The sequence below is a fragment of the Suncus etruscus genome, chromosome 10, assembly GCF_024139225.1.
Source record: "Suncus etruscus isolate mSunEtr1 chromosome 10, mSunEtr1.pri.cur, whole genome shotgun sequence".
Classification (NCBI taxonomy): domain Eukaryota; kingdom Metazoa; phylum Chordata; class Mammalia; order Eulipotyphla; family Soricidae; genus Suncus; species Suncus etruscus.
This window is the reverse complement of record NC_064857.1, coordinates 96,489,623-96,502,786: the sequence shown is the minus strand read 5'-3', so window position 1 is coordinate 96,502,786 and position 13,164 is coordinate 96,489,623. Positions and strand designations below refer to the sequence as shown.

At 44.0% G+C, this 13,164-nt stretch overlaps 1 protein-coding gene across 2 annotated transcripts in view; it reads left to right on the top strand.

The window, feature by feature from the left end:
- IGF2BP3 (insulin like growth factor 2 mRNA binding protein 3) overlaps nt 1–13,164 on the top strand; it is a 130,974-nt gene that overhangs the window by 90,740 nt on the left and 27,070 nt on the right. The window contains exons 7-9 of one of the 2 annotated variants that reach the window (XM_049781452.1): nt 3,447–3,581; nt 8,677–8,799; nt 12,329–12,464. In XM_049781452.1, the coding sequence (XP_049637409.1) occupies nt 3,447–3,581; nt 8,677–8,799; nt 12,329–12,464 (394 nt within the window). The remainder of the gene's footprint in view (nt 1–3,446; nt 3,582–8,676; nt 8,800–12,328; nt 12,465–13,164) is intronic. The other variant, XM_049781453.1, reaches the window with a different exon arrangement.

Here is a 13,164-nt window from a genome sequence, read left to right as displayed (position 1 = left end):
CACTCTTGGTGGTCTCAGGGGACCAACCATAAAGAATGCCAGGGATAGAGCCCAGCAGTCCTCATGCAAGACAAATGCAAGGCAGTGACCCCTCATGTAGATATTTTGAGCTATGGTTTGATGGTATTCTCCTTTCTCACCCCCATTTCTGTAAAGCGACACTAGCTGCATCTCTGGGATCCCTGCTGTTACAGGTCCTAGAGAACAGTGGGTGCACTTGGGAGAAAAGGCCAGGCAGACACACAGTTATCTCTTCTGTCCATTGACATGAATGTACAGAAAGTTGCCTTGGGGCATCTAGAGATGACTGAGTGATTTTTCTTTTTAATTTTTGAGGAAATTATTTCATTTTATGTGTTCCTGGAGAACTAAGCGATATCTTTCCCTGAAAATGGAACCATGATGTTGTGTATAGCTTCGTGTGTGTGTGTGTGTGTGTGTGTGTGTGTGAGTTGTGTGTTACCAGGATTAAGAAGATACTCAAGACTGGAGAAATCCTTGATCACGAAGTGTGTTTTATGGGCAGGAAGCCTGGGTTTCTTTGATCTCTGACATCCCATGGTCCCTGAGCACAGAAAATACGTACACAGTAGGCACAGGTGTGAGTTGAACTAGTTGAGCCAAATGAACAGTATGTGGTGAGTTTGCGTGGGCACTTCCTGCAGTGTGGTATCTGTTCCTGCTGGTGGTGCTGGTGCTGGTGACATGTGAGCAGAATTGGCAATTTGGGCCTGTTGTGAGGTAGGGAAGACAACAGAATCATAGCCTAGACCAGGCTTAATTGACTTGAAGGTTTTTCAGCTGTATGTTTGAGGGATACACCCAGCATTGTTTGAGGGTTTGAGGTGAGGTAATGGGCCAGATATATAGTACACTGTCTGTGGCAGTTGTGACCCTGATTCAGGTCCCTGGCACAACATGGGGCTCCCCAACACTGCCATGGGGTCACTTCTTAGCACAGAGAGCCAGGTATAACTCCTGAATACTAATAGATCTGGCCCCAGACCCCCCATCCCCAAAAAGGCAAAAATGTTTCCAGTTTAAGGGTAGGTACATGGGCCACTCCTGCTTTTTATTTTTGGATGGGACCTCTGTACTTGATATGGTGGTTGCTTATGTTGGACATTTGGGATTAGATGGTGCCAGGGATCAAATTGAGCTCTCTCCTGCAGGTGTGTGCTCAACCCTTAGAGCCATCTCCCAGGCCTCTTAATCATAAGATTTAAGGTCTTCTTTCTTGCCTCAATCCACTTTTACCTACAGAAACTAATTATTAAATAATTTCCTTCTGGTCACATAGAAAATCATGGTTGTTCCCTTTTAACACTACTCATTTCCTTGTCAGAGGAAAGGGCTTCCATGATTTAAATGGAACTATTTGTTTTATTTAAGGCAAGAAGATGAGAGCTCAGGGAAGCAGTTTTTATTAGACACAGTTGATTCACTTGGCAGAGCTCTGCCCATGGAATTAATTAGTGCCACTGGAACTAGTCATTATCAGATCCTCTGTTTTGGGAGTGGCCTCAGAGGGTCACCCTAATCTGTCAAACAGTATTTCTTCCTCAGAGGATCAGAATTTAGTTTGTTTTTTGCTTTGGGGCCACACCTGGCTGTGCTCAGGGATTACTCCTGGCTCTACTCTCAGAAATCACTCCTGGCAGTCTCAGGGGACCATATGGGATGCCAGAATCAAACCTGGGTTCATCCATCTGGGGCTGGCCTCTGTGCTATTACTCCACCTCCAGGATGAGAGTTTAGGAATCCTTAACATGCAGTGGTGGAGAAGCACGGAAAGAAGGGAATTTAATACATTACTTCCAAGGAGAGAACCAGTTCCTATAGTAATCGGGGACCACAGAACTGCTGGAAAGTGGGTCCTGAGATTTGGACTATTTAGTGTGGGTTTGTTTTGTTCTTACCTTTTAATTTTTTTTATATAGTTCTTATTTCATTTTTATATTGACCCGACTTTCTTTACAGGCTTTAACTTCAAAGATTCATTTTTGGGGTTGGGGAGGCCAACCCAGCAACACTCAGAAATTGCTCCTGGCAGACTCGAGACCATATAGGATGCCAGGGATCGAACTCAGGTCTGTCCCGAGACAGCTGTGTTATCTCTCTGTCCCCAAAGATTCATTTTTTAAACCAGACATTAGAAGAATGGAATCTAAACCTGGTTGTATTGCCCCCGATTTTGTTTGTTTATTAACTAGGGTGGAGGCTGTTGAAGCACATTCAACAGTGCTTAGGAGTAACCCCTGTTGGTGTTTGGGGCTCATAAGCAGTGCTGGATATGAACTGAGTCACAGACATAGCAGGCCCTTTACCTCCTGGACTCTCTCTGGCCCCTCTGGCTGGCCCTGGATGAGAATTCCTATTCTCCCTCTGCCCACCCAATTACTACTAATAGTGCTAGAGTGGACATAATATGCCAGTGGTTTTCAGCCTGAAATGTTTTGTTTTGTTTTGTTTTTGGTCATATCTGAAGACATTTTTGGTTTATGCAACTCAGTGAAGGTCCTGACGTTTTACAGGGAAAGGTTAGGGATGCTGCTGAACATACTAGTGGACAGCCTCTGTGCTGGATTTCTCTGCCCAAGGTCAGTGGTAAGGAAAGTCAGAGGTGATCTATATTGAAGCTTTGACAAACCTGTCATTTTTTGGGCGTTCCCAGTGAGTTTGATGGTCCAAGTTAACTATATTCTTGCCAGTATTCAGTTTTGTCTGTGAAGAGTTTGGGAGAAAATCCATCTTGTGTTTTTGTTTTGGAGGTTCATAGGGGACCACTTAGTGCTAGGGATCCTACTCCGGCTTCCTACTTCCAAAGCATGGACTTAGGCCCTTAAGCTATCTCCTCTACCCTACTTGTTTTAATTTCTAACAAGGTCAAGCTTGGTATTATGTTTATTGGTTGGTTGTTTTTCTCTTCAATATCTTGTGTTCTTTTCTTACAGTTGGTTATGGACTTTTCCTCTATCTAGGAGACAAAATGTGGAGAGTCTTGGAGAGAAGGAAACAGATGAGCATAACCTCAGCATGGTGAACAGTATGAGAATACTGTAACTATCAAGAACTTGACTTGGCTTGAGGGATTCCAGCTCTTTCCCATTTACCATGCCTTCCAGTTCTATTTCTTTTAGAGCGAAAGAATCCTCTTTCTCAAGCCATTCTCTTTGGCAGGAGGTGTTTTTCTTCTGTGTGCATGAAAGAAAGCTTTAAACACACACCATGAAGATAAAATGAAAAGATGGCCTTGCTTGGTTTGACTGAGGAAAGAGAAAATTGTGGCTGGAATTAAAATTTTTTTCTCTCTATTTGACAGTGTATGAAGGTTAAGCTTCTGAAGGCAGTTAGTCAATCCTCTGCCTAGAAGCTGATTGCCACAGAGTCTGTTGTGAAGCCATGCTTACAGCTCTCTGTTTTGCTCTCCTTGTGTCCACCCTCAGAATCGATGTTCATCGGAAAGAAAATGCAGGTGCTGCTGAGAAGTCAATTACTATCCTCTCCACCCCTGAAGGCACTTCTGCAGCTTGTAAGTCTATTCTGGAGATTATGCATAAGGAAGCTCAAGATATAAAATTGTGAGTAAAGAGAATCATCCATTGAAGAGGTTGATGTTTGTACAGGTTTATTTGGAATCTCTAGGATACTGTTCTTGGTGATTGTCAACAAAGGGAAATGATGAATGCTGGACGCTATACCAAAGAGCTCTAGTTGTTGGCTCTATTGATTGGTGCTTGGGTGGAAAATGTTGTCTTTTAATGCTTTATCTTCATTCACACGTTTGGGGTAAGTGGTGTTACTAGAGTTATAGAAGAAGGAAGTTAGGTGACAAAGAGTAGAAAGTTGACTTATGGTTTAGGAATATCCTGGGAATTACCTACGGCGGGGGGGGGGGCCCCACAGTCTGTCTCCTTCTGTTTTTTTGTTGTTGTTATTTGTTTTGTTTTGTTTTGTTTTTGGACCACACTTAGTTGAACTCAGGTAACATTACTCATGGCTCTGCAATCAGAAATCAGTCCTGACAAGCTCGGGGGACCGTATGGAATGTCAGGAATCGAACCCGGGTCCATTCTGGGTTGGTTGCGTGCAAGACAAACACCCTCCCATTGTGCCCAAGCCCCCAGAATTCTGGTTTTTTTTTTTTTTTTTTTTTTTTGTTTAGTCTTGTTATTTTATACAGAAAATACAGTTTTAAAACAGGCTACTACATTAAAATACACAGTAAAACATAATGCAATTGGAAACATTAACTAGGGAAAACTATAAACCTATAAACACATTTACCGTATTTTCCGGTGTATAAGACAATTTTGAAACAAAAGAAAGTCAACCGAAAATTGGGGGTCGTCTTATATGCTGAGTATATCCCGAAAAATGTTTCAATATGCCACTAAACGAAAATTGTCTGAATATTGCCACAAAACGAATTTTCCAACTTGATCCTGCACCAATCACTGCCAGGCTGCTCGGACTGCCTCTCTAACTCAGCCAATCCAAGCAGGCTTTTGGTGCATGCAAATTAGATGATGTTCTGGACCCGAATCTACACTGTCAAAAGCCTGCTCAGATTGGCCAGAGTCAGAGAGGACGTCTAATTACAGTAGAACCTTTGGACCTTTGCTTGTTGTGATTGGCTCACTGTGGGACATACAGTTGCAGCACAGGAACGTTCTGTCTGATACAGATAATATAGGCCTAAACCTATGTTTTAATTGCAAAATTAGGGGGTTGTCTTATATGCCACCAGCAAGAAAATAACAACTGATTAAGATATAACCTGAAACAGTTCAAATGCAGGAGGTTTTTTTTTTCCTTTTCTTTTTAAAGTCAACTTCTCAGTTGGGCTTTGCTGTTCCCCCCCACCCTTTCTTTTTAAGTTTTTTATCCCATCACCAAATTGTCCAGGCGTGAAAATGCTGTAGGCTTCTCTGCAGGCCACGTGAGTTCTACATGTGGCTTAGATCCTTGAAAACCCAGCCCGCAGGCGGCTCCACACTTGCACTGCCTCTGGCCTGCTGGAGAGCTTCTACTACAGGACTGGAGCCAAAGCTTGTCTGCTTGCTGGGAGGGAGCAGTCCAGTGCTTCTGAGTGCTGAGAAAGTGACTGGTTTCCTCCACCTCTCTGCCCCTACCATAGCGCTGTTTGGAAGCATAGCTCTTTGTTTTGTTTTGTTTTTGGGTCACACCTGGCAGTGCTCAGGAGTTACTCCTGGCTCTATGCTCAGAAATCACTCCTGTGGGGCCGAGAGATAGCTGGAGGTAAGGCGTTTGCCTTTCATGCAAAAGGTCAACAGTTCGAATCCCGGCATCCCATATGATCCCCCCCGTGCTTGCCAGAAGCAATTTCTGAGCATGGAGCCAGGAGTAACCCCTGAGCACTGCCGGGTGAGACCCATAAACCAAAAACCAAAAAAAAAAAAAAAAAAGAAAAAGAAATCACTCCTGGCAGGTTCGGGGGACCATATGGGATGTCGGGATTTGAACCACCGATCTTCTGCATGTAAGGCAAATGCCTTACCTCCATGCTATCTCTCCGGTCCCTGGAAGCATAGCTCTTTGCCACAGCAGCCAGTCTGGGAGTTTAAAGCACTTACGTTCATCTTAGCCTGAAAGTCCAAAATTTCAAAATTCAAAATCCAGACCCAGGCTGAAGTCATCATCCAGAAATCAGTCCTTTCAGTGGAGCCATTTCTTCCTGGTCCTTTTCCAATCTTTATAAATCTCTGAGGAGGCTGAGGTTCTTGGAAAAAGGACTTTTTGCAGAAAAGTCATAGTTTTAGGCCTCTAAGGGGGATACTCCGACCCCAGAAGGGGAATCTGCCATGTTTAGTAAAGGCTCCACGTGGCCCACTCTTTTTTTGTTTGTTTGTTTGTTTATTTTTATTTTGGGGCCACACCCAGCAGCACTTGGGTTACTCCTAGCTCCACGCTCAGAAATCACTTCTGGCAGGCTCAGGGGACCTATGGGGTGCCGGGATTCAAACCAATGACCTGCATGAAAGGCAAAGCCTTACCTCCATGCTATCTCTCCGGCCCCCACGTGGCCCACTCTTGGGCTCACTCCAGCTGAATAGAGCCAAAATTAACCACAAGAACAGGAATCTCAACATCATCACTGTCTTCTTCGGCCCAGGGTTCAAATCAATGTTCAAGCACCAGTTTGTAGAATTACATATTAATTATAGAGTCTTGGATGGTGGTGGATGATGGTGAGGGTTGAGTGGAGAGGCCTTTCTCGGCCAGCTCGGGCCAGGCGCCTGCAACCCCTTCTAGCCGGTTGGTCTGCATGTTCAGGGTAGCGGTGAGGAAATGATCCACAGCAGTCAGATTTCTTTCCTTATGTAGTGATAACTATTTTAGATTTTCTTCTGTTAGCTTTTAATAAGTTGTATGTGTGGGGCCGGGTAGGTGGCGCTGGAGGTAAGGTGTCTGCCTTGCAAGCGCTAGCCAAGGAAGGACCGCGGTTCGATCCCCCGGCGTCCCATATGGTCCCCCCAAGCCAGGGGCGATTTCTGAGCACATAGCCAGGAGTAACCCCTGAGCGTCAAACGGGTGTGGCCCAAAAACCAAAAAAAAACAAAAAAACAAATAAGTTGTATGTGTGTCTTTAGGCATGTCTTTGAGATTTTATGAGTTTGTGACATGTTCTTGTATAGAGGGTTTAGAAATATGATTTGAGTAAGAATTTCCCAAATACTAGCAGAGTCCATTGGAAGATATTTCCTCAGGTAAATAAAAGGAAAACCGGGGCTGGAGAGATAGCATGGAGGTAAGGCGTTTGCCTTTCATGCAGGAGGTCATCGGTTCGAATCCCAGCGTCCCATATGGTCCCCCGTGCCTGCCAGGAGCAATTTCTGAGCATGGAGCCAGGAGTAACCCCTGAGCACTGCCGGGTGTGACCCAAAAACTCAAAAAAAAAAAAAATAAATAAAAAAAAATAAAAGGAAAACCACCTTTGGGGGTGAGTCACATCCAGTGGCACTCAGGGTTTACTCCTGGCTCTGTGTTCAGAAATTGCATTTTGGGGCCACAGAGATAGCATGGAGGTAGGGCATTTACCTTGCATGCAGAAGGACAGTGGCTCAAATCCCAGCTTCCCATATGGTCCCCTGAGCCTGCAAGGAGTGATTTCTGAGCATAAAACCAGGAATGACCCCTGAGTGCTGCCGGGTGTGACTCAACAGCCCCCCAAAAGAAATCGCTTCTAAGATGCTTGGGGGACCATGTATGATGCCTAATATCAAACTCAGGTCTGTCCAGGGTTGGCTGCATGTAAGGCAAACACCCTCCACTGTGCTATCACCCTGGCCCCAAGAAAACTTTAAAAAGTTTATTACTAGTTCATCACTTCTCTCTTATTTCTCTTTTATACTTCCTAAGTAAAACTATTTTGCTTTGGAGTCGGAGAGATAGCATGGAGGTAGGGTGTTTGCCTTGCATGCAGAAGGACAGTGGTTCGAATTCCGGCATCCCATATGGTCCCCTGAGCATGCCAGGAACAATTTCTGAACGTAGAGTTAGGAATAACCCCATAGAAATGCCAGGTGTGACCCAAAGACCAAAAAACAAAAACAAAAACAAAAACAAAAACAAACTATTTTGCTTCATTAAAGAAAAAACTCTGGGGCCGGGCGGTGGCGCTAAAGGTAAGGTGCCTGCCTTGCCTGCGCTAGCCTTGGACGGACCGTGGTTCGATCCCCCGGTGTCCCATATGGTCCCCCAAGCGAGGAGCAACTTCTGAGCACATAGCCAGGAGTAACCCCTGAGCGTTACCGGGTGTGGCCCAAAAACAAAAAAAAACAAAAACAAAAAAAAAACTCTACCTAGCAAAAAAAGTAGAGTGAATGTTTAAAAACTGAAGACTGGCCTGCAAAAGCATCCCTTCTTCATGCTGCTGTGCTTGAGTCCCGCGACCTCCAGACTTACCCAGCATCCACTGCTTAGACCTGGGGTCAACATGGTTGGCCCATACAGTCGCAGCTTTTGATCAGTTGGTGGAGGGTCTTCGGAAACTATAATGCTGTGGGGTTCAACAAACTGGGGCTGCTGCATGATGGATGGCACGATCTATGAGGATGAGGACATAAAAGAGGCTATTAGGAGGCTTCCTGAGAATCTTTACAAGGACTGAATGTTCCGCATCAAAAAAGCCCTGGACCTGACCTTCCTGCCCAAGGAACAGTGGGTGGAATACGAGGAGGAGAAATTCTATCTTGAGCCATATCTGAAAGAGGTTATTTGGGAAAGAAAAGAGAGAAGAATGGGCAAAAAATAATCTTAAAATCTGGACGGAGCTGGCCTCAGCGTATTTTGACCAAGTTGGTCAAAGCTGAAATGTACAATTTTTGAGATGATTTGAGCTGCAAACATATGACTAAATAAATATTGTAATTGAGGCCAGAGCGATAGCACAGCAATATGGCATTTGCCTTGCACGCGGCAGACCCAGGATAGACCTGGGTTCAATCCCTGGCATCCCATATGGTCCCCAAGCCAGGAACGACTTCTAAGCATATAGCCAGGAGTAACCCCTGAGTGTCACTGAGTGTGGCCCCCCACCCCCCAAAAAAATCCCATAATTATTGGGGGAAAAACTGAAGATTACCTTTTGACCCAATGCTTTTGCTTACCCCAATTTCATGACCTTTCTTTTGTTTTTGTTTTTATTTATAGCACAGAAGAGATTCCATTGAAGATTTTAGCTCATAATAACTTTGTAGGTCGTCTTATTGGTAAGGAAGGAAGAAACCTTAAAAAAATTGAGCAAGACACAGACACTAAAATCACGATATCTCCGTGAGTATTGCTTTTGCTTTCTTCGGAATTAGAAAATGTTCACTACACACTTTGTTGTTGACTTGTTGCTGTGCAGATTATACCCATGCTTAGTGGTACTTCAGAAGCAAGGTAGCCACCAGAGCCACTGCTAAGTGTGTGTTGAGAGAGGTTGGTATTAGAAATTCTATACCTAAGGCTTTGCATAAATGACTTGTTTTCTACCCACTTTAGTTACATCCTCAGCAAACGTTTGCGTATATGTGTTGGAATCTAACTTACGTCTTACATATGCAGGGCATACGCTTTACCACATTCCTGGTGTTTCTCACATACTGTCTTTAAATTTTATTTCAATTTTTTAAAATTATAAAATAGGAACTGTGCAGTCTCTGACAATCTCGTGTTCTGTCTTGTCAGCAGTCTTGTCACCAGCTTCCCTCCACCTCTGTCCCTGGGCTCCCTCCCACCCCACTAGCCTGCCTCCTGGGCAGGAACATTTTTAGGTTAAAATAAGCAGAACTTCCCTTTACAGTTCTTGGTTGAGCCTGGACCACTGTACATAGGTTTTTCCAATTCAGCACATCCCCTACTATTTCTAAGCTACCAGCATTGTTTGTACCTAGTAGGAAGCACTGTCTATGCCTAATAGAGAAATAAGAGAAACAAAATATTTCCCATTCATATTTCCAAAGTGGGAATACGTAACTCAGTTTATGTGTTACTCATTGCAGTTTAAGAGTTCATTCCAATAATTGACAGTTTCTTAAGGACATTCATAGCACACCTAGTGTGTTTGCCGTTCAGGAATTCAGGAGCCGCATCACCAATTTGGCTTCAGGTCTCAAAGCCACTGACCACACAGTCGACTCCATTGGGCTGGTTGGGTGTTGGGAGATATAGCTGTCATTGAGGGTTTCTAGCAGGGCAGGAAGAAAGTGGTGCCACACCAACTTTCACAGCATTTGTACCTTTTCTGTGTCTCTTAGACAAGTCCACTCTGTTCTGTTGGTGGGGACACTTCATGTAACCGGGAGGGGGCCATCTTGGGACTGGCTAACTCACCAATATCTTCTGAAGACACATAGATACATCTTCCTGTTTTCTGAGGTCTGAAAGGGTACTTAAAAGAGATGAGACATTAAGAGATTAAGATGGCAGGGTAGGGGGCCGGAGAGATACCATGGAGATAAGGCATTTGCCTTGCAATCAGAAGGTCGATGGTTCAAATCCCGGCATCCCATATGGTCTTCTGAGCAGAGAGCGAGGAGTAATCCCTGAGCACTGCTGGGTGTGACCCCAAGCCCCCCCCCCAAAAAAAAAAAGATGGCAGGCTAAGATGTAGGTAATGAGTTCATGTAGCACAGGCAAACAAGGCAAGCCTGACGATAAAAGGGGGGGGAACACTAGGGACAGGTGGTTCTACTTTATCTCAGATTATATGCTCAGAAAGGGGGGGTACTATTTAGATTTTCTCTCTCCTTTTTTTTTTTTTTTTTTTTTTTTGGTTTTTGAATCACATCTGATGATACTCATGGGTTGTTTCTGGCTCTGTGCTCAGAAATCGCTGAGTTAGAGTTATTCAATACTGTATTTTAGATATGTGGTTTTTCTAAAACCAACTCCTTCACTAGTGTCCCCAGTTTTCTCCACCCCACCCCCTGAATCTCTCTATGACAGGCATTCCACCCTTACCCACCCTTTTTCTTTAGACACTGGTAAACAATATTTTTACTGATAGGTGTCATGCATGTACTTGACTGACTCCTCTTCCAGAGTGATCTTCTTCCCCCTATTATTGTTTCTGTGTTCTTGTCCTTGATCTCTTCTCCCACCCCACCCCTATCTGACTCCCCATCTCTTATTTTTCTCCTAAGGACCAGTTCTCCCGATCTTCATTTCTGTTGTAAAGGCTATTTTATAAGCAGATCTTTAAGAAACTATTTTTTTTTTTTTTTGGTTTTGGTTTTGGTTTTTGGATCACACCCAGCAGTGCTCAAGGGTTACTCCTGGCTCTATGCTCAGAAATCGCCCCTGGCAGGCTCGGGGGACCATATGGGATGCCGGGATTCCAACCACTGTTCTGCATGCAAGGCAAATGCCCTACCTCCATGCTATCTCTCCGGCCCCAGAAACTATAATATTTAGCTGGAGCCTTTAACAGACTGAGCATGTCCTTTGTTTGCTGGAGGCCTAGGTCCCACCCCATCAAAAAAAGGGAAAAAGTATTCTTTATTTGTGTTATTTTTGATTGGGTTTGGGTTTGGTTTTTTTTTTTTTTTTTTGCCACACTGGGCAGCCAGGAATCACTCTTGGCCAGCAGTCTCTGAGGGACCATATGGGATGCTGGAGATTGAACCAGGGTCAGCTATCGCTCCAGTCTCTCATTTTAGTTTTTGTTTGGACCTCTCAAGAGGTGCTTAGGGGGCACTTAGAGATTATCTTGGTCAATTTGGCTGGTATTGCCAACTCAATGTGAGGACCCAAGCATGTGGTGGTGCCAGGAACTGGAATTATAACAGGCAATAATGGGGGTGAGGAAGACAAACTCTAGAGCTGAATCCTGTATTGCTCAGTGGCACATGTGGTACCTGCTGCATCCAAGATGAACACCTTGGGGCCGGCGAGGTGGCGCTAGAGGTAAGGTGTCTGCCTTGCCAGCGCTAGCCTAGGACAAACTGCGGTTCCATCCCCTGGCTTCCCATATGGTCCCCCAAGCCAGGAGCGACTTCTGAACGCATAGCCAGGAGTAACCCCTGAGTGTCACTGGGTGTGGCCCAAAAACAAACAAACAAAAAAAAAAGTTTGAGGACTTCTTAAGGTCCTCAAACTGTAGAAAAAAAAATAGGTAAGAATTTAAAGCCTATTTATGTGATTTAAGTGGTGCTTAAGCTTCTACTAGCTTCTCTGTTAGCAGAGAAAACGAGACTTGAGCTCTGGGAATAGGCAGGAGCACTTATAGCACTTGCTCCTCATCTCTTCCAGTGAGGTACCACAGCTCCTATTGATCTCTGTTGAGGCAGTTGACTTGCTCTTTCTTTTTGTTGCACGCGGCCGATCCAGGATGGACCTTGGTTCGATCCCCTGCATCCATCCCATATGGTCCCCCAAGCCAGGAGCGATTTCTGAGCGCATAGCCAGGAGTAACCCCTGAACCTCACAGGGTGTGGCCCAAAAAGCAACAACAACAAAAAACTTAAATTCTATATGTCCACTGATTTTTTATTGAGTTGTGAGGGAAAAGGTTTTTGTTACGGGACATACCTGGTAATGGTATGGGGTTGGGGATTCCTCCCAGCAGTGTTCTAACCTCTGCACTTTGTCTCCAGTCCAAAGCCTTGTGCTTTTTGAAATCTCTCACAGCTTTACAGTTAGTTGTCGGGTTTGTTTTTGGGGACTTACTCATTTTTCATCATGTCTAACCGCCTACTTTTACATATTGTCAGCCTCCACAGTTGGGTTTTAATTGCCATCTGTAACTGAACTATTATTAGCTGTCTTCCTCCTGTAATTTCCATTCTTTCCCTTTCCCCTCTTGTTCAATTTGCAGATTGCAGGAATTGACGCTGTATAATCCGGAGCGCACCATTACAGTTAAAGGCAATGTGGAAAGATGTGCCAAAGCTGAGGAAGAGATAATGAAGAAAATCAGGGAGTCATATGAAAATGATATTGCTTCTATGAATGTTAGTTCTCATATGGACATGTCTTTATTTAAATGACTAGTTAAAAGAAGTTTTCAGTCGCACTCATAGTTGATTTCTATAGTAGTACTTTCTACTTAATTTTCAGTACCATAGTGGAAGCACCTTGCAGTCGTTTGGGATGACAGAAGCTTTGACATTAGACTTGACTATCTGTGATTTTAGCAAATTAATCTTTGAACTTTAGCTTCCTTAGATATGTGAGGTAAGCTGTAATTCCTTACAAAGGCAAATGCCTCCTACACGGTATTTTGAGAGAGATCAGTATAGTAGGAGTGTGAGCATTAAAGATAAATTAATACAACATTGATGAGCTGCAGATCTGTCATCTTGGGTGGCTTATTTGGTAACGGGGAGTGCTTGCTTCCTATATAGCATGCCTTTTAGGATTAGAATAAAAACAAGCAAATGAAAGCTATTGTGAATACAGATTTGAGACTTGGTTTCTCATCTCCTCTTTGGCACAGTTTCATAGCACAAAATGTGTATTTTGTTTGTTTGGTCTTGGTTATTGGGCCACACCTTGTGACACTTGGGTTACTCCTGGCTCTGCACTCAGAAATCGCTCCAGGCAGGCTCGGGGGACCAAAATGTGTAATTAAAGCAAAATGAGTTTATGTCATTCTGTATTGAATAGGATCATATTGAAAATTTTATCTTCAGAGGCTGGAGAGATAGTACA